A 21,852-nucleotide genomic window follows, 5' to 3' on the forward strand; every position below is an offset into this window, starting at 1 on the left:
GGGAGATGCAGGTGTCTATTATATAGTAATACTAATAATGGCTAAAATCTATTGAACAAACATAGTGATATGCCAAGTCCTGTTCAGGTGCTTTATCTATATTATCTCACTTGATCATCACCACAGCCCTATGAAATAAGTACTTTTATTATTTCCATTTTGCAGATGATAAAACCAAGGCACAGAGGGGTTACATAACTTGCCCAAGTAGATGGTAGAGCTGAAACTCAAACCTAGGGAGTTTTAATGTTTACTTTTTACTAGGGAGTGGCCTAAGCAAAGGGAAGAACCTGGCTTCTTATATTACCTCTTATATGTCAAAATTGGTTTTATGAAATTATCTTTTTGTAAATGTATTTCTAAGAATACAAATTAAACTCAGAGCAAATAATTAAGTATAAAATTTTATATGAGGCTGTTTTGTAAGAAGGAATTCAAATCACAATGTTCTTTTTTACTGTCCTCACATTAATTAAGGATCTGAGCGATTGGTATAGGGCTTGAATTTAACTATCAACAGTGGTAAAATTCATAGAACTTTTATTTTGAAAACAAATTTTATGTGTGCTTATAGTGACAGTATACCCTTTATTCTCTGATAACAGAATCTTTTGAAATGCTTTCTTCATCTAGAGACTTAGAAACCTGATACCACGTCAAACTGATTTCAATCTGATGCGGGTTACATACAGGTTTCAAGAAAAATATAAACACATGAAAGAAGATCTTGCCCGTGTGCATTTTGAGAAACTTGAAAGAATGCAAAAACTCAAGGAAGAACAAAGATGTTTTAATATCGAAAAGGTTTTATAGAACAATTTTTCTATAAATTTGTTAGTGCATAGTATTCTGTTTGTGATTTATGCCTATAGTACACATTGCATAAGCCGTAATGTAGTACAAGTTGCATTTTCTTGATGCATGACTTTGCCATACCTTATCTCACCCTTCCTCTCCTGCTCCTTTCCCCCTCTCTCCATCCCTCCTTTTGCTGATTGTCATCTCTACTTGTGGCTAAGAACAAGAACTGCCATCTTCTGGAGTGGCAGGACACCTTGATATTTCACTGCTAGAAATTAATGTTTCACCTGCTTTAGTGATGGGGGGTTGCTGCTAGCTATCTCAATGGTCAAAGGCTTATGACCGTTGTCACCACTGAGGGAGACAGAGTGGACATTTTCCCTTCTCTTTCCCCTGTTTTGCAATCCCTTGGTCTTTCTATCCTGCCCCATTTCTCTCTTTCTGGAAATGTGGGGTAATTATCTGCTTGCTCCCCTTTCCAACCATCTTGAATATCTCTTCACTTCTTCCCGGCCCTTGCTGCTTGCTTTGACCAACTCCCTGCTATTTCTCAAATTTCTCTGAAAATCTTTAATGATCTCCTGTGCCTTTAAGGACCTGAGAGGAAAATGGAGTTTAGAATCATTAAGGACTTTTAAGAGAATTTCAGGTGGCTGGATATATGGAATGTGTAAACTACAGGCAAAAGAAGTATAGTTTTTCTCATTACATTACGATATGAAATCACTTTTTAAATTCATATATTTAGGATGATAAGAAATTAACGTATCCTGAATGTAGCCAGCTTTGTGGGGAAAGACAGGAAGATGAGAGACAAACTCGGGAAGATCTTATGACTCCATTACTCTACTTGCCAGAGATAAAGGATAAAGGATTGTCCTTCACCTTGGCATTGCATGGTAAAGAGACAAAGTACTTTCAAAGGAGTGTTTAAGTTGAGACCAAGTGCTGGGACTCTAATTTTATGGAACCAGCTTGTCCAACTTTGAAGTGCCAAGTCTAATGCAGAAAGTCTCCAAAGAAGGTTGGGAAAAAGGAAGTATGACACCATTTAAGTGTTCTGAAATAAATTGTGTTAAAAATCCTAGGAAGCAAATAGAGCAAAAGGTAGAGTCTGTGTCTTCCTGGTTTTAAGAAAAAAAGGTAAACATATTGCAATTAAAGAAAACTTCATATTTTAGAAAATGAAATGAAGAAAATTCTTAAATTATGTATAATTTCTGCCTTTTTAATGGTAAATTGACATCTTACCTTTGAACATAGGAATTAATGATCTTATTGGTTCTAATATAATGCTTTAGTAGTGAAGTCAAAATTAGTTTCTCATGTTACTTCCTAAGTCATTTATTTGTTAAATATTTTATCTGATTTTCAGGCTTTCTTTTAATTTTATCCTCCTGTTTATATTCTTCTTAAAATAATTACGGCCTATATGCAGAATAGATGTTCTAAAAATGATATCATATCATTTAGTGTTGATTCAATGTTTGAGGTAGTCCCTGAACTCATTGTTTAAGTGTGACTGGGTTTGGGGGAAGCTTGTCATTTCTGTTGGGTTCCCCAGGAGCCTTCCTAGAAACTGTCTCCTGGACTGAATTTTCTCTTCAGACCATCTTTAGAGAGAGAATTTTCTCTTTCCATGATTGACCAGGTCATGAAGGTGGGACTGGGAAAGAATTATAGTCTTTTTTATATTTGGAACCACTTTCTCATCCTTTTAGTGTCATCACATGAAGTGAAAATATACATATTTGATAGACATAATTTAGGGATTCCAAAATTGTGTTTTAATATCATACTTTTCAAAATCAGTCATATTGACACCTGCTTCCTAACATTACACAATTGTGACATCTAGTCCCTTGGTTCATTGCTGGGTTCTGAAAATTTCAATAGATAAAATTGTGTATCTGTGTATCTGTGAATGTGTAAGAATGCCAAATTATTCTGACAAATGGAATAACTCAACTAATGTATATGGGATACTCAGCAACGCTTAAGCAGAAGACGACAAAATGAAATAATGGCCAAAATCCAAGCAGCTATCATACAGATTCCTAAACCTGCAGGAAATCGTACTTTGAAAGCACTTGAGGCCCAGAAAATGATGAAGAAGAAAAAAGAGGCAGAGGTAAGCGGTAATCTTTTAATATTGCATTGTATTTTTCTTAATTGAAGAATGATCTTTTCCTAAAACATAGAGAGAGACCTTCTAAAACTCACTTCCTCTTCACATTATCTCTGGCCTTGTTCCTTCTCACTCAAAACCCACTCTATGCATATCCAATTCATTTTATACTGTAATTTGTTCAGAAACAGAGAATGTAATTTTAGGCCAGGGATGGGAAACTCTCCTATTAAATGGCAGTACTAGTTTAACTCCTGTGTTGAGAAGGATTCTGTGGTTGCCAACAAACTACGTCAGAAAGGGTGCTGTTGTAATAGGTCACATCTGCCATGGGTACAGAAGGAGCCAGTGGACATACAGATACCTTGTATATGCCATTCCTACTATATGGTTTTACTCGATTTCTCCTCACCATGTAGTATTGTTTTTCTATGAATCCCAGGGATGTTAAGCCACTTGCTGCTATCAGTATATTTAAATGTAAGATACCTGCACTAGTGATATTTTACTAATGTAGTAATGATTGGCCATACTAATGACTGACCATGTCAATCATTCCAGTAGGATACAATTTGATTATATTTCATAGAAGAGCAATAGGGTTAGGGTTAGGAGCAATACTACATTTTGATATGAATTCTTGCAATCTACATGGCATATTGCTACAATGATTGTTGATATTTTCTCGTGTGACCTAAGAAGAGAAATAATAGCTACTGTTTATTGAACATCTACTATATGTCAGGCTGTGGGTTGGGAACTTCACATTATCTTTAATTTGTAAATAACTCTAAGTATGATATTATTTTCCCCATTTGATAGGTAAGGAAACTGAGACCCAGAAAGCTGACATGTTTTACCCAAGTTCACAGTGCTAATAAAGCAGAGATTGAGAATTTTGATTCCTAAATCTACTGCATTGTACATTAATCCACATTTCTTTGTTTTTTTAATACTAACAAAATATCCTGTACTTGGATTCTAAAATATACCACCACAGAGGCTTTTTTCTGACCCCATTTTAGTATTTAACTCTGGTATGTCCCTGAGTTGATTAAAGTTTATTAATAAGGATTTATAATACATGAGGACGAGCTAATGTTAATTTTCAGAGAACAAATTAAAATTAATAGCATAAATAAGGTTGCATGAGAAATGTTTGAAACACCTGAGACAATTTTTAAAGAAATATTTATATCCAAAAAAATGCATATCCTGACCTTTTGACAATCTTCATTCTCATTAAATGTACTGTGGTGCACTGTCAGAGAACTGTGAACTGAACAATTCAGGTTAGGCAATTGTTACATTCTTTTAGGTAGAATTAGCCAAGTCTAAAAGTAAAAATTCAGAATTATAAAAAATTCTTGAATGCAGCTTTTCATATCTTGGCTCCTAGTTATCTTGAATTAGTAGTACATGTCACCTTTTAACTTGAATGAATATGGTAAATGAAGATTTTCAATGGTTTTTAGAGGCAAAGAACTGATGATTAATTTCTTTTAAGGATGTGGCCAATGAAATTAAGAAGTTTGAAGCATTAATAAAAAAGGATCTTCAGGCAAAAGAAAGGTGGGCTGTGAACTATTTTGACAATCACAAAACTGCATTCTGTTTTACATATAACTTTTGAATATTTAGAAATAGTTTATCTGAAATAGCTATTCCAAGGATCTTTTTACTTTGGAAAATGTAAAGTAATTCTGCCGACGATGCCAGTTGCAAAGTAAGGCAAATCATAACTAAAGCAAAAATGTTCCATTATTTTAGTTATTATTTTAGTTATACTAAGTTTCCATTTATATTGTCAGAGCTAGGGCTTAGACCCTCCAAACCCACTGCACAGACTGGGTCACCAGACCCCTCACACGCAGGTCCATGCTAGGTAATTGGGAACGATTCCAGGAGCTGTTGGCAGATGACATGAGCTCAGTCCTCAGCTTCCTCAGCAGCAGAAGCTTACAAGTCTGGTAGCTTACAAGTCCGGCAGTGGCAGTGGCCTTGCAGAGCGTCCCGGGAGCACTAGTAGCAGCAGCCTGTAGCAGCAGTAGCAGCCTGCCCATATCCCCCCGCAGGGGGGCATCTCATGGATGGGAGGCACCGTGGATTAGAGTCACTCATCCCTATCCTTAAGTCCATAACCCAGGACACCTGGGTACACATGTGCAATTACACTAGACGATAACCAAGGAACACCTGAGCACACGTGCCTATTTACATCAAATGCTCGGCAAGATTCTGAACATCTGAGGGGCCCTGACCATTTTTCCTATATTTTCCCAACAGAAAATATTCATCAACAGAGTATATGAAGGAAGATAAATGAGCTAAAATTCAGATTAATAGTTCGTTAACAAATGTTATAAAGATCTAGAGGGAAAGTGACTATTATAAAATATGAAGTTGATTTATATTTCTATGCTATGCTTATTCTTCTAAGTTTACACATTTTTTAAAAAAAATTCTCTAAAATTGTTTAAAGTTACCACTAATTTAAATTTGTTACATCACAGCCTTTATTAGACTCTAGTTTGGTTTTTCTCATGTTATATCCTTTGCATTTAGCACAGGAACCAGCAGTAAAGAGTTGTAGAATGAGTTTGTTGACTGAATGTCACAAAAATAGTTTGGTGAGTTCATTGCACCTAGTTAATGGGCTTCATTTGCCTAAAGATAAAGATCCCTTATCACTTTGTTTCCTATTGGAAACATCAATTCACAGAAAATAAACCATTAGAAACTACATTACATAGGAGTATCTCGGATTTTTCTGTATCTTTAAATGGAAACTATCAAAACTCTACTCATTTATGTTTTATGGAATATGAAATACATCTCTGTTAAAGAAGAAAATCAGAAACATTACATACTTCAATTCCACGTTAATATTTCTGGAGGAAGGGATGGATGGATTCAAATGAAGACAAGTAAGAAAAAAAGCCAGAAGAAAGAAATGGTGACGAAGTCAGGTGTGGAAGGAAAATCAAGCAAAATGGAGGATACATGCATTACCTTGCCTCCTACCCTCTGCAGAAATTCCTAATGCCCTATTCTGATCTCCACTCTCATTTATCAGCATTTCTCCTGTCCCCTAAATACCACTCGGTCCAGTCCTACTCATCCATGCAGCCACCACCTGAACCCCACAAGACCCACCCCAACCTTGGCCCGCGAAACCATCCGATTTCTTCTCTTTCACTCATCTCACCAGCCACATGCTCTTTGATGATAAACAGATGGTGTCCACCAGAAAGACCATCTTAAAGTATTGAAATACCTTGTTGCTTGTTGGTGAATGGTATTCTGTGTAGCTCTCCAGCCGGCCCCTTTCCTTGTACCCTTCAATGTCCACACAGTTTAGCAACGAGATTTAACACCAAGCACAGCTGTGTCTTCTGAGCCCTGCACCAGTATTAATTTCAATTGATTAGTATCCTTTCCCTGTTCACTATTAAATGTTTGAAAGATCATCCCTGTACAATACAGCTAGATTTACCCTGCTCCTTATTGCCTCTGCCAACCCAGAAAAAAGTTGCTATTCTGACCCTAGGTTTCTGGCTTTACAAACCCTAAAACAACAGTGGGTTAAATTAGAAGTTTACTTCTCTCCCATTTAACAGAAATCAGAAGGTAAGGAGCATGTGTTGCAGCTCCAAGGTCATCAAGGAGTAAGGCTATTCCTTGCTCTACTTTTGCTCCACTGTCCTGTTGTGTTGTTTTCATCCTCCAAGGTCACATTCATCATACAAGATGGCTGCTGGGATTCTGGCCATTTGGCCCATGTTCCAGACATCAGAAAGGAGGATAGGCAAAAAGTGGCTATCTTCTATATGAAATAGCTCATTTGAAGGTCTTCCCAGAAGTCTCATATATCGTTTCTGCTTATCTCTTCTGAGCCAGAATTTAGTCACATGACCACACCTAGCAAAATGGGAGGCTGGGCAATGTAGTTTTAGCTGGGTACATTGTTTCCCTGAATAAAATTTGTGCTCTGTTTTGAGGTAAAAGGAAGGGAAATAGCAGTCTCTGTCACAGGTTCCTTCTTTTCAGAAGCCTCCACTTGGTCCTGCTAGAGATTTCCAGCTGGGGAGCCATGAGATATTGATGGGGCAGCTGAAGTCTCTGGAACCGTCACCTTTGGTTCTAAGCAGTCTCATCTGAGTCTCTAAATCCCTTCCAGTGTGCTACACAAAGATCACTGTCTCTGATAGCCCTGAGAAGAAAAATATTGAGAGGCACCGGCCTAGAGCAAACTTATAAAGAAAACAATGGCCATGGCACAATATGGCCCTCCTTAAGCTCCTTTATTAATCACTTCTTTTTTAGTTCATTCTGAGTTCTTAGCTCAGAATGAAGAATGTTCTGGTCTTATTCAGAAACTTTGAACTACCTTGCTGCCAGAAAGCACTAAGATCTTCTCACAGCTTGAGCTTAAGGGGCCCTTTCTGCAGGCGCCTCTGTCACAGTCCACTGCTGAGCAACCTCAGGGATGTAACTTTCAAGTTGATCTTTTTTTCTTTTGTGGAAGAATGAAATGATGTCTTAATGCTAATAATGCAAGAGCTCCCATGGTTATTTTTCCCCACATGTACAAGGTTTCTCAGGTTTTTTTTTCATTTTTTAGGTAAACAAATACCAGATAGTATTTATTATTTATTTAGCTGAGGTTATTTGCTGCTATAATTTGGCATTTGGATTAATAGATTAATAGATTAGGAGGCTTTTCCCAGCAACTGCTTTTTTTTTTTTCAATACAAATTTTGTGGGGGATTCTCTTACTAGTAATTCATACACATACAATTATTAACCTCTATAGAGATCTGGCAAGCAAACATATACAAAGAAAATATAATCGCTACCCTCAAGAAAATGATTATTCAAATAAATATCATGTAGCTTTTTTTACTCCTTTACTGGAGTAAGATAGCAGATGAACAGATGGATGTATCAATGGATGGACTAATTGATAAATAAATGAAAAGCAATGTGTTAGGTATATTATTAGCAATGTAAGTATAATTTGAGAGGGCTTTTAACCCATGCTCAATCCAGGGCAGAATCTTTTAAACAACACACTTCAGTAAAAGTATAATTAGAATTTTGATGAATGATCTAAAAGTGTTATACCACACAATTTTTATAAATACTTAATCATACTAGATCTTAATAAATAAATAGGACTAAACTCTGTCTTTGACCTTACCGAGTCTTTGGTAGCTACAAAGTTTGTGTTCAACTTCTCTGAGCAATAGAACACAGTAGTCTCCCTTACACATGGAGGATATGTTCCAAGACCACCAGTGGATGTCTGAAACTGCTCATTGTACCGAACCCTATATATACTGTTTTTTTCTATACGTATATACCTATGACAAAGTTTAATTTATAAATTAGACACAGTAGAGATTAACAACAACAACTAATAATAGAACAATTATAACAATTTGGCAGTATCACTACTCATGCACTTTGGGGCCATTATTAAATAAAATACTGGTGACTTGAACACAAGCACTGCAGTACAACAGTAGCTTTAATATATGGGATGGCTACTAAGTGACTAATGAAGGGGGAGCATATACAGTGCGCATATGCAGGACAAAGGGATGATCTATGTCCCACATGTGTCGGGGGACTGTGCAAGATTTCATCACACTACTCGGAACAGCTCACAATTTAAAACTTATGAGTTGGGGTCGAGCCAGTGGCGCACTCGGGAGAGTGCCGTGCTGGGAGCACAGCGACGCTCCCGCCGCGGGTTCGGATCCTATATAGGAATGGCCGGTGCACTCACTGGCTGAGTGCCGGTCACGAAAAAGACAAAAAAATAAAAATAAAATAAAAAACTTATGAGTTGTTTATTTCTGGAATTTCCCCTTGATATTTTTGGACCACAGTTGACACACATAACTGAAACCATGGAAAGTGAAACTTGGTAAGAGGAGACTATTGTACAACCAAGGGTTGAGCCCCTGCTGAAAAAATAATCAGAATTTCATTGTGTGATTTTTACATTTATATAGTGATTCTCAGCATATTATTTGAAATTTAGTAGATATAAACTGCTTGCCAGGCAGGCTAGGCATAGGTTCAGGGAGGAGGAAAATAGGAGACTTTTCTTATAGCCTTGGAGTTCAGCTGGGAGCAGCAAACCTCAAATTATGACCTATAATTCAATAGGACCTGTATTATAAATATGCAATTATTACATCATTGAACATGAATTAACTATAGGTTTATAACAGTAATTCTGTCTATATGAGAATTGATGACTATTTAGACCCTATACACGTTAATAATGTGTCCTTGGTTTTTTAGCAAAATTATAAGTTATATCCTAAACCAAATACATTAAAATTACTCATAACATTAAAAACAATGATTACTCATAACATAAACATTATGGCAAGTTAACATTATAGTATATCTTGTGCTATTGTATTGTTGCATTTTGTTTACTTTTTAAAGTAATTTGCAGATGAGAATTGGTTATTTGATCCTTATATACATAAAAATGTATCTTTTACTTTTAATGATAACTTTTGAATGAATCTATAAATTCTGTACTAAGCCATCATTAGGCTTACTAAATTGAATGTGTTAACCTTCTGGGAAGACCACCAGGCTCTTCCCAATCCTTTAAGTTTTGTATATGATCCTTTAAGTTTTGTATATGAGGCAAAACTGAGGTCTTCTCACTTGAGTCTCTAGGACTTGAGCAAGAGGCCAGGTCAGACCTGTGCATGTGAGTGTAGTATGATAGGCAAGTCAACTTTCAGCTACTGAGTTTCCATTAAGAGCTGAGCCGCTATCCTGAGCAATCAGAAATGCATCTTGCAGTTCATAGAGTAGCTCTCATTTTCATAACTGAGAGAAGAGTGGTAGTGTATGGAACTATCCATAGAAGTACTCTCTAGTGACCTGACATTACTTTCTGTTTTTCCTGACGCTTGGGTTATCAGTCAGCTGCTTACTGCTGACTCAAAACAGAGGAGGCAAGAGGCCCAGAGCCATCAGGACGAAGAGGGAGACGAATCCAGAATCTCTGGGTAGAGCTATGCTAAGGACCTCACAGACAGAGTTCAGAAATGGGGTGAAGCTATGGGTGTCACACCGGTGTTCTAATATTTGCTTCAGTGCTCGTATTACTAAATTAACAGAGAACTCTAGGGAGACTTCTCCTGAGGTCTTCCTCCATAGTCATAAGTAGCAGCATGTGATCACGTTATTTTTTAAAATCTAAAATAAAAACTATTGTCCTTAGTGCATCCAAGACTTCTTTAGATACAGCAGGCCAGACAACTACTGATTTGTTAAACACTTACTCGGATGATGACTACATTAAAAAAATCCAGAAGCGCCTAGAAGAAGATGCTTTTGCAAGAGAACAAAGGGAGAAAAGACGGCGGAGATTGTTAATGGACCAGTTAATAGCCCACGAAGCACAAGAGGTAAGATATTTAGATATTGGTTAAACATTATTGCTGGGAATTTTACAAAATATATATGCACAAGTATGTATCTTATACACTGTATGTATTGTCCGCTACTCCGAATCAAATATCACTGGCACATCCTCACATCATAACAATAAATACACTTGGAAAAAGCCCTAGCATACTTACAAAAAATCTAAAATCTGGTGATGGCTACACCACGTTAAGAATGTACTGAATACCACTGAATTGTACACTTAAGAATGTTTGAAATGGTAAAATTTATGTAATGTACATTTTACCACAATAAAAAAAAAGGAATCTAAAATCTGTTAATCATGTGTATGCATTAATACATTGAGACGCAAAAGGCAACATTTTTTTTTTTTTTTGGCCATTTTCTAACCATTTGAGTATATTTGCTGCACAAGAAGCCACCTCACATCTTTTAGCAATATAAACACTAAATTTGAATAGTAAAGACACTACACAATGAAATAGGACACAATATTTGCTTCCAGTATTTCTTTGGGGGAGGAGACATCACACTTCTACTCAATTAACAGAAACAGTTTCATAGTACGGCGGTCTTGACCTTTTATTTTATATATTTTTACATCCATTATGCCATGAATTCATAGGGAATAGGTTCCAACAGCTCAGGCTCCTTGCCATTGGTTCTCATTTTAATGAAAACATGAAAAACTTGTTCATGCTCTCGATTTGTTCATTAGTCTTCTCCAGTAGTTCTCGAAATATGGTTCATAGACCAGCAGCACCAGCATTGTTGGGCCCCACCCCAGAATGAATCAGAAGCTCTGGGGGTGGAGCCCAGTGATCTGTGTTAACAGATCCTCTGGGTGATTCCGATGCAGCTACACTTTGGGAATCACTGATCAGCTGTTACGTTGAACACATGTGTACTGAACCTCTTCTATGCTCGGGGTACCCGTGCTAGGCCCAGAGAGACAAGAATGAGCAAATAACAAGAAACCTGGTCTCACAGAGCTTGCTGTCTAGGCGGGGATCTAGAAACAAGCAAGTACATTAGAGTATGAAAGGACTGTGAAGGTGATGGGGGGTGAGGACTGACACTCAGGAGGGAGGTCCACCCAGCCTAGTTCAGGGGACAGTGTCGGGAGGACTTTAACTGAAGCATGAGGAAGGTCAGGAGTTACCTAATGGAGGGTGGGAGGTTGTGGTGGAGTTGGGGTGAGGGGAGGCTGGAATGGTGGAAGGTGAAGTGTGTCTCCAGAGGAGAGAGTATCACACGGAAAGGCTCAGTGCTTTTAGCTAACTGAAAGTCACGTCATCTGGCAGGAGTCACCAGACGCCAAATTGTAATGAGCCTTGTAAACTGTGCAGAGGGAAATAGGAGATTTTACAATTTCCTGTTTGAGTGCAAAGGGGAACAAGAGTGACAAGGTCAGGTTTGCCTTTAGAAATATCACCCCAGCTTTAGTTTGGTAAATAAATTATAGGAGGGCAAACCAAGTCATAGTTGTTGGTGTAATTCAGGTAAGAGATTATCCCAGTTTAAATTTAGGGTGTAGCAATGGGGATTGAGAGAAGTGCCTTCAAGAGTTATTTTAGAAGTAAAATCGATAGGACTTAATGACTCATTAGAGATGGGGGAGTGAAGGGCCGAGCCCATGGTGCACTCGGGAGAGTGCGGCGCTGGGAGCGCGGCGACGCTCCCGCTGTGGGTTCGGATCCTATTGTGCACTAACTGGCTGAGTACCGGTCACGAAAAAGACAAAAAAAAAAAAAAAAAAAAAGAGATGGAGGAGTGAAAAGGTGGGACAAAAGTCAATTTCTAGCTTGTGCACCTGGGTGGATGGGGGCATCTTTTGCTGGGATAAGGAAGACGATGAGAGGAATAGCCTTGGGGAGGAAGATGATTTCAGTTGGGAATTTAAATAGGACAAATCTGTATGTCTAAAACATGAAAGACCATTTGAAGATGCTTCTTTTGTTCCTCTAACCACATCTGGTCTGCTCAGCGGTTTTGTTCACTGAAGGGAAATAGAGTCTTCCTGGAAGCATTGAGAAGTGAAAATATTTATTCGTAGATTCCCCTGCTCTCTTAGTGAAACTTTCCAGGAACAACTCCAGACATCTCTTTGTGCCAGAAGGTTACTTCTTCACATTCACTTATATCTTAATCATCTCCCTTTTAATTAGAAGAATTGCAAATTATGGAAATTAGATAACTGAAAAGAACATTTAAAATAACCACCCATTTCAAATTTCATTACCTAGCAATGGGATTTTGGACACACTTATATTTATGTTACAAAACACTTGTGTGTTGGCTACAAGGTTTTTTCTTAATTGTTTTTCTGCTTATCATCTAGGCCTGATATTTACCTAGAAAAGGGGCAAATGAATTCTTTCTGACTTTCCTCACTTTCCATTAGGATGCTATTAGCACTGGATTTTTAAGACTATAGCTGAAGATATGTTTACTACTTTGTGGATCCAGCAACCTAAGGGACGTAAAAAGAGTCCGGGCTCTGGATAGTTCCTTCGTGGGAACCCCATCTTGTGCTGTTTCTTCCCTGTGTTTGGGGAAGCTGCTGTTTCTAGAACCAGGCCTGGGGCATGCAGCAAGGGGTCTCCACTCCCACTGCCTCCTTTCCATTGAGTGTGGTATACACAGCTCTGTGTGCAGCTGACACAAGTGATCCTGTCCACAGTGGTGGCACAGGAAATCCTCATGTGCAACGTGGCCTGTTTTCCCATCCATTCTCCTCATCATTTTCTCCAAAGAGAAAATGTTATTTGTTAGGGCTAGGATTTCCTCTACTTTGCTCTAGTACCTGCTACTTTTCAGAAGCATGACATGAATCCCATGTCATCCCTGGATGCTTTTCTTCTGGCTCCATTTGCACTGAATCTGTCAGAAATGCCTCAAGATATCTTCCCTAGCTTGCAAGTTGTTGGAGCTTCCCCTTGGAGTTGATATATCCTCATTTTAGTTCAGCTGGTGAGGAAAGAGCCAGAGACCTGTGCTCAAGTTCATATCTTGCCTAGTAAGTCATAAAGAAATGGAATTATGTGAATTAAATGATGAGATTTAAAGCTAGAAAGATCACTTTGACTTTGGGGAGAATAGGTTTGGAGAGTAAGGGTAGTGGGGGAAGGCATGGTAGGAAGGGCTGGTGTTGTCCAAGGTAGGGGTGGTGTTGGTTGGTATAGAATGGAGTAAGGGGGTGGTCTAAAAACAAACATAGGAGGTACAATAGACTATTTCTTAAAGAAGTGGATATTAGGAGTGATAAGGAAAGAAATCAATTTAGGATGGTCCTAATGTCTTAGATCACAGACTGGATCATAGGCTCATCAACTGAGATGGGAAATATGGGGAGAGAACCAGGTCTGAAGGGGAGTTCGTGAGTTTAGTTTTGGACTTTTTGAGTTTAAAGCACTTCATACGTGTTTGAGTGGAGATGTTTAGACTGGGAACACAATTTGGCTCCCACCTGGCTCTATGGTCATTTGGCTAGAGTCTTGGCTAGTTTTGGGGGTTTGCCCTAAATTGGCTGTCTCTGCCTTCCAAGAACTTTTTCTATGCTATTTTTGGAAATGACATTTAAACATCAGACACCTCCCTCCCTTCTCAACTAAAAGATCCTTGAATACTTAGCTGTCAGGTCTTTCCTGCAGTGCCCCGTCCCTCCATGAGAGCTGCTAAGACACCTGTGGAGAACTAGGCAATGATTATAGACCCACTCATGGGCGAAGCAGAGAGCATAGCAGTCAAACTGAAGCCTTTCTGGATTGCATATCTATCTCCATCCTCCCCAAATATGGGAAATATAACTAAAATAGAGTCATATCTTCTATTATGTTCCATTTTATTCATTGCAAATACAGAATATTTTATATTCTGGGCTAAACAGACATCTTCAGGTTGCCCTGAGCACCTACTCATAACTTATATCTTTGTTTCTATGAAAACATATATCCTGCATGCCTCTGAAATTTTGTGAAACAGTCTATTTTTAAAATATGAGCTGCTTGTATGGTGGAACAAAAGATAAGTCTTTTTTTCCACTCAACTTTGGGGTGCAGGCCCTAGTATTCTTGCTGGTTCTTCATACTCAAGCTTCATATACATAGCATTGACTCAGCCATTCCACAGTAATTTCCTTTTCTTTTTCCCATTTTAATCATAATGTGTTGTCATCCAACAACAATCAAAACATAACTGACCAATCCAGTTTGTTTGTCATAAGGGTTGAAATGACCATCTCTCATCTCTACAACTTAACTGCCTTGCCGAATGAAGACAGCCAAATGTGCTAGAATGCACTTGGAATAATAAAGCAAGTTCATATTTTTAAAAAATACAGTGGGGATTGTGCCTCATGTATCTGAAACCACCCCAAAATGTGGTAAGCAGTTTGGACTGGGTTCAGCTGTGCTGTTATTTTGCTGATCTTAGCTGGGCTTGCTCTTATATCTTTGGTTAGTTGGTGGGTTGGCTTGGACAGGCTGACTTATGAAGCTTCATCAGGTCCAGCTGTGAAGACTGATGCCTTTCTCTATAAGGTCTCATTTTCTAGGAAACCAGGTTATGAATGTGGTGGCAGTGGCAGGGAGAATTAAGAAAGTCTGACCCGGAATGTTTTTTTGTTTAGATTAGTTTTGTTTTTTTGATGATGTCCCATTGGTCAATTCAAGTTAATGGTCACCCCATACCCCATATTTAAGGAGTGAAGAAATGGATTCTACTTTTTGTGGGGACATCTGCAGGGTAATGTTGCAAGGCTGTGAATGAATAGAATGGAAGAACTTGTAGCCATTTTTACATTCTGTCTCACCTCCAGTATTGGATCTGAAAAGGAAACAAAGGTTAACATTAAAGCTTTTAGAATTTTATAACTAGATGAGACATATGTTTCAAAGTTGCTAAAACTTTATTTTTATTTTACTAACATAAAAAAATGTGTATTTATTTTCACATTTTATTTAATCTACATTTTCAGATTTAGATTTTCACATTTTATTTAATCAATTTATTATTGTTATTGTGTCTTGGTTCTGTTAAAATACAATATTTCTCCTGTAATCTCATAGTGGGAAAGATCATTTGAGACAGTGTCATTAATGATGACAGATTTTGTTACAAAATCATTTGATTGTTGAGTGTTTAATGGAAAACCACAGTGTGTATGTAGTCTTCTAAGTCTTCGCCACTGAGTATTATAATTACCTCCTCTTTCCACTTGATATCTCTCTTTAGACAGAGTGAGAGAGCTTGATGGGCTTTGGAGATCATCTTCCATCTAAACCCCTTACTTTATCTGCCAAAAAATAGGCCTGAAAAACTGAGCTACTTGCCCAAGACCACACAGCCAATTAATTCTACAACTGGAACTGCAATGGCCAGGTCCTCTGATTCCCAGTTTAATGTTTTTTCCACTGTTCATTCGTAGGTCCCCCTTCTATTCTCTTAAACTAGACGTATTCTTGGTTGTTTTCTCTTTCAGATTATGACCACTCAGATTGTCCAAGATAAGACGTAGGTCATTTCCCCTTAGCCTGTTCCCCAGTCTTCACATTCTTTCAGTTTTTAGCTTTTTCTCATGGAGGTATTTAGATATCCCTACTGGGTACTAATCAGATCTGCTGTCTTCTGCTGGACAATGTCTGCACTTGTTTTACAACTAGCAGTTATGACTTCTGAACACATGCTTGTAAGTTACGAATTTTATCACTTGTTTATAAAACCTTGAAAAAATGCACCTGATGTATTTTTGTCACATTTTAAAGGAAGTTCTATTTCTTTTAAAGTAATTGCAAGTTGCAAGACCATAATGTTTCTAGATACCAAAATTATGCAAACTTTGTTAGAAATTTTCATTTTTTATAATTTGATTTTTTCCATTTTCAAATTTAAGTAGCAGAAGTTGATTTGAAAGAGTATTGTGCTTTTCATACATTACTTATGTATGGGCTTCTTAGTCCAGTGGGTAATTTGGGCATTGTTTTGACAAATAATTGGCTCTTGTACCGGTGTTTTCAGGAGGCTTATCGGGAGGAGCAGCTGATTAACCGACTGATGCGGCAGTCCCAGCAGGAGCGCAGAATTGCTGTGCAGCTCATGCATGTCAGGCATGAAAAGGAGGTCTTATGGCAAAACAGAATTTTCAGGGAAAAACAATATGAGGAAAGACGACTTAAAGATTTCCAGGATGCTCTTGATCGAGAAGCGGTAAACAATAGCTCCCTTAAAAACTTTTTCTAAGTTTACTTTGGATCCTTTCTATCAAGTCATGGTAAACAAAGCTAAATTTTGACGCCAATCAATTAATGAGGGTTAATTTTTTTAGGTGATCTATTATCTGTCCATTTTAATTTTTGTATAGGGCATATTGCCACTACATGCTATACTGTCTCCCTTTAGTATTGATTCTGAAAGTAAGTATTTAGTACTTACCACCAATCCTTATGATTATGTCTCTCTAGTCATTTTGATTGTCTGGGGTTTCTCCAATAGATTCCTCAGGAAGGGCTCATGGGAGCAAAACTCTAAGTTTTTGTGTATCAATAACAGTGTGTGCCTTTTATACTTGATTGTTAGTTTTGATGTATATAAAATGCCTGATTCAACTTTTCTTTCTTTGAATATCTTAAATATATCACTCTATTTTCTTCAGATATAAAGTGTTACTGTCAAAAAGACTGATGATAATCTAATTTTCATTTCCTTGACTCATTACTTTTTATTTTTTTTCCCTAGGTACGACTTTCTTTTTTTAAAAGTCTACTAAGTTTACTAAAGTAGGCATTGGTGTTGGTTATTCTAGGTGAATATTCTCAGGCAGTGCGAGAACTTTTAAGCTGCATCCTTTTAACAAGACACCATTAGTCTTTAATAATCAATTCCTTGCCTTCTGATAAAACAAGATTTCTCAGTCCATATTGCACTACTGTTCCTTCCTCAGAACTAGAATCAGTAATTTATCCAGGGTACTCTTGTGCGTTGTCATTGAGGATGATATACAGAAACCGAGATCTGACTGCTAGGTATGGTCTTTGCCACTATGGTATTATTGTGTCTAGGCCCTTTTATAATTCTGAAAATCAAAATGTCCACTCTTTTAATTATTTAATACATAATGTTTGTCCTGAAATTTATATATGGGTTGTAGTAACCAAAACAGATTTATTTTATTAATGGATTGTATGAATCACTTTTCTATTTCCTGTTGGGATGTTTCAGATTTATTTAATCCCTTACTCCAGATTTGATTGAAGAGATAACAGAACTCATGTGAGTGGCATTTTAGATGGCCCATCTCTACTGTCATAAAATATTCATAAAATCAGGCTGGGCTGAAGAGAAAACCTTACAGAAAGCAGGAAAGCAGTACTTTATTAACCAGCTTTATGGCTTCCACTGTGATACTCTATAAAAATGCTATAGTTTTGCCAAAATTATGCAATTTTTAGAAATATCACTTGGAAAGTACCATATTTTTTGAAAGTCAGGAGAATGATGCTTTTGCCTTTGTAGAACAAGCATAGCCTAAATGGTGGGGGTGGGGAGCCATGCCTCAGGACTTTGAGCTGATAAATACAAGCCTCAAGTGTCTTTTTTGGCCTCAAGAGCTGAGTTATCTGGACGATTGTTGCAACCCTCTTCTTTGGTTAGAGTAGACTTGAATGGATTGAGTGGCATTTAGTTACCTTAGAAATGACACCTTTAGCTATGTTTTTAAAGTTCCTATCTGAAAAAAATGTTTCTATTACAAGCCCAGTTAGTTAAGCCAGAACAACAAAGCATTTTGAGCTGGACTGGTCTCACTGTGATGAGAGGCGTCACCTGCTCTTTCTTTAACTGGGCTTGCACTGACTTTGGAAGATTGAGACAGTCAGACCTGCTAAAGCCTTAGAGAACTAAATTGTAAGATTCTGAAACACCTGAAAGGAATGCCATCCCTTCCTCTCACATGATTACCTGTTGCTACAGCTGAGGTTCTCCTCCCTTAGAGATGGCTGGATTGGACAGTTTTCATTTACGCGTCTTGAATTTGTCAACTCCTTCACCAACAGTGCTTGGTGCATATGTAGGAGCCCAATAAATAAATGTTGAGTTCTGTTTGTCAAATAGACATTGTCACCTTTTCTTTCCAATCACTCTCTAACTAAATGAAATACATTTTATCTCTACAGCATTATCATGCTACTACTTCATTTTCGTGAAGAAGGGAGAAGTTTTAAAATTGTTATTTATTAATTTTTATTGTCCTTGTAGTTTTTTTGTTATTGTTTGTGGGGTGAGAGAATTCTAGAAGTACTTTTAAATGTAGTAAGATTTTAAAAGTTTCTTAATGAAGTTCTCCGACTATTAATATTTATATTATTTTTACTAATAGCAATGATTTGCTAGTCCGTGGTCACTTTCTATTAAATACTGCTGTGGAAAATACTTTCCTGGTTTTCCTCCCTCTTGGGTGCTCCTCTCAGCCTTCTTTGCAGGCTCATTCTCCTCTAATCCCAAAACACTTACTGTCAGGAGTCCTCAAAGCTTACTCCTAGGCTTGCTTCTTTTTCCCTCTCTGTTATTTCCTCAATCTCATCTACAACCACGGGGGTACAGTTACTGCAATAGACGCGATTCATGCATTTGTGCTTCTGCCCTCTGAGATGTAGATCCGTAGATTTAACTGTTTCCTTGACATCTCTAGTCACACATCTCAGAGACACTTCAAATTCAACTTGTTCAAAGCCAAACTTACAACCTTTCCCACTAAACTGGTCTTTTTCGAGGTTCCGTATTTCAACAAATGACATCACTCTTCATCCAATTGTGCAAGTCCAAAACCTCAGGGCCCACTGAAATCTGCTTCACTCTCACTCCTCCACATACAAGGCATCAATCACTAAGACCTATCAGTTTTATGTACTAAATAACTCTTCGATTTGTCTTTTTCTCCCCATGTCTACACCACCATCCCTGGTTTCTAATACTACTACTGCAATGGTCTCCTTCAATCATTTTTAGTGGATATGAATTGGTAACCACAAAACTGGAGTGTGCAGGAGCCTAACATTATTTATGTTCTTTAAATCAACCTGAGTTGGATTCCAACAACCCACCCCTGCCCAGAGAGATGCACTATGCCCCAGCTTACAAAAGCCGAGTCATTGAGGAAATACTAAAGTCATCAGGTGTAAACCCAATCTATTGCCATTGAGACTCTAGCTACTGTGGGCCACATGTAACCCTCAGTGGCACAGGAAACTTGTTTGGCTCTTCCAGCCTTTGTTGGTTCCCCACATTATCCCCTTCTGAGGCTTTGCTGCTCCCCAGGAGCTGTCAGGAAATAGGGTACATGGCTCCTTACCTTTCTCTTTGCCCCCAAAACCTTTCTCTTTATCCTCTCTTTGCAGAAACCTAGATTATTTTGCCTGTGAATTTAGTCCTTTTCTAAAGTCAGGAGACACTTCCAACAGTTTCTGCTTTTCATCCTACATAAATTTCCTAAAGCAGGAGTTAAAACCCCTGCCTGCTTGAAATGAAGAAAGGGGAAAAATTAGATGTGTGCAGGTTGAAGTTCCGTGTTAGTCCATTTCTGTTGCTTAGAACACAATACCTAGAACTGGGTAATTTAAAAGAAAATGAGATTTGTTGCTTACAGTTTCAGGGGCTGGGAAGTCCAAAGTCCAGAGAACACATCTGGTGAGAGTTTTCTTTGGCAGTGGCTTTACAGCAATGCAGGGGTCTCACAGAGCAGAAAATGGCAGAGTGGGGAGAAGCTAACCTCTCATGTGCTCTTGTTTTAAAGGCCTCAGAACCACGCCCGTGACCACCATTTTTAATCCATTCACTAGACATGGTCCTCAGAACCTAATAACCTCTTCAAGGCCCAACCTTTCAATCACCATAATAGGATCTCCCACCCTCTTAACAGTTACAGTGGGGATCAAGCTACTAAAACATAAAACTTGTGGTACATAATCCATATCAAGTTTCTGTGGTGGGTGTGAGGTCTGGCACAGACTTGCCTGTTTCTCTGTGACCCCTGAGTATTTGCAACCCCGTGAACTCTGGACTTCTTTTTAAAGACTTAAGATCCAATTTATCATTTATGCACATTGGGCTATCCCTGGTTAGACCACTTTTCATTGTCCCATGTTTTGTTGATTAAATAAGTTAAGGGTCGAATATTTCCAATATTGTCTTTGCCATAATACTCAGAACTTAATCTATTAAGGAGAAAGTGTTCACTTATGATTAATTTTTCCTAGTATAAAAAGAGGTTCCAATCTATTTAATGATTTTTTGGCTATTGAAATGATGACATTATTTTCATTTGCATCATCGAACAATTACAGTGACTTAAAAATATGTTTTTGCCTTCTCAGGCTTTGGCGAAACAAGCCAAGATAGATTTTGAAGAACAAATCTTTAGAGAGAAGCAAGTCCATGAACAGATTGCTATAGAAAGAGCTCAAGCTCGTTACAAAAAGCATTATTCAATATGTGCAGAAATTTTGGATCAAATAATTGATTTGTCCACTAAAGTGGCAGATTATCGAATGTTGACAAATAAGTAAGTATTGCTTTGTATAATTAATACAGTAGAGACACCACAGAGAATGAGAAAGGATAAAATTGTAAAGTAAATACTAGATTGATGAGTAAAGAGAGAGAAAAATATTTTGTGAAAAGAAGACTGAAAAATAGGGTCTGGGAGACTTATTCCAGGTGTATTTATTTCCTTTTCCATTTAAAAATTGTGTCTAAGTTTTCTGTAATTTACAAAGACAACTGTGATAATTTCTTTGAAATACTTGGAAATTCCAGAATATTGGAATTATTTAAAAGTTATATTACTAAGTATTAAATCTATTTATTTTCATCACATAATCCCACAGATGTGTTCTCTAAACTTTTTCTAAACATAATCAACGTACTTGTAAGGGAATATTAAAAAATACCAAAAAGGAAGAATATGCCAAAATAATAACAAAGGAAAATCAAATTAAAGTAGGAAGTTAAGAACAAGAAATAAATTGAAACACAGTTGTATACATGAAAGTAAGTTTTCCAGTTATTGCAACTGAGCTACAAATTTGATCTGAGCTTTTTAGTGGTCGAAGCAAAGAGGGAACACAATCTGTTACATGCTTTCTGTTTTTCATTCTCGTTCTCTACAAAATACAAGTCTTTACTTGGCACTCAGTTTAGAACAATAGTTTTCTCATGTGAACTTAATTTACACTAAGTAGCATAGTACATCTAGTGGAGAATATCTTCAGCAAAGTTTTCCAAGCAAACGTAGCATCTGGATTCACACACCTATTGTCTATGGTGTCCTCTGCTAAAAGCTGAAGGGGAATGACACCACAGTAGATCTCAGGAAAAGTAATTCCACAAAGACAAGGATAAGGCAATCTAGTTAAATTTGTAAACCTTTCCAGTTATCCAGGTTGAGATTTTTCTTGGGAACTCACAATGAAAGGAAT

At 37.6% G+C, this 21,852-nt stretch overlaps 1 protein-coding gene across 1 annotated transcript in view; it reads left to right on the forward strand.

Moving 5' to 3' along the window:
* The window catches only part of SPEF2 (sperm flagellar 2), a 191,094-nt gene that overhangs the window by 15,700 nt on the left and 153,542 nt on the right, over positions 1-21,852 (forward strand). Inside the window, exons 4-9 of the mRNA XM_063087801.1 lie at positions 634-804; positions 2,792-2,932; positions 4,437-4,501; positions 10,194-10,380; positions 16,400-16,588; positions 20,749-20,936. Of these exons, the coding sequence (XP_062943871.1) occupies positions 634-804; positions 2,792-2,932; positions 4,437-4,501; positions 10,194-10,380; positions 16,400-16,588; positions 20,749-20,936 (941 nt within the window). The remainder of the gene's footprint in view (positions 1-633; positions 805-2,791; positions 2,933-4,436; positions 4,502-10,193; positions 10,381-16,399; positions 16,589-20,748; positions 20,937-21,852) is intronic.

The sequence above is a fragment of the Cynocephalus volans genome, chromosome 2 (genome assembly GCF_027409185.1).
Source record: "Cynocephalus volans isolate mCynVol1 chromosome 2, mCynVol1.pri, whole genome shotgun sequence".
NCBI classification, from domain to species: domain Eukaryota; kingdom Metazoa; phylum Chordata; class Mammalia; order Dermoptera; family Cynocephalidae; genus Cynocephalus; species Cynocephalus volans.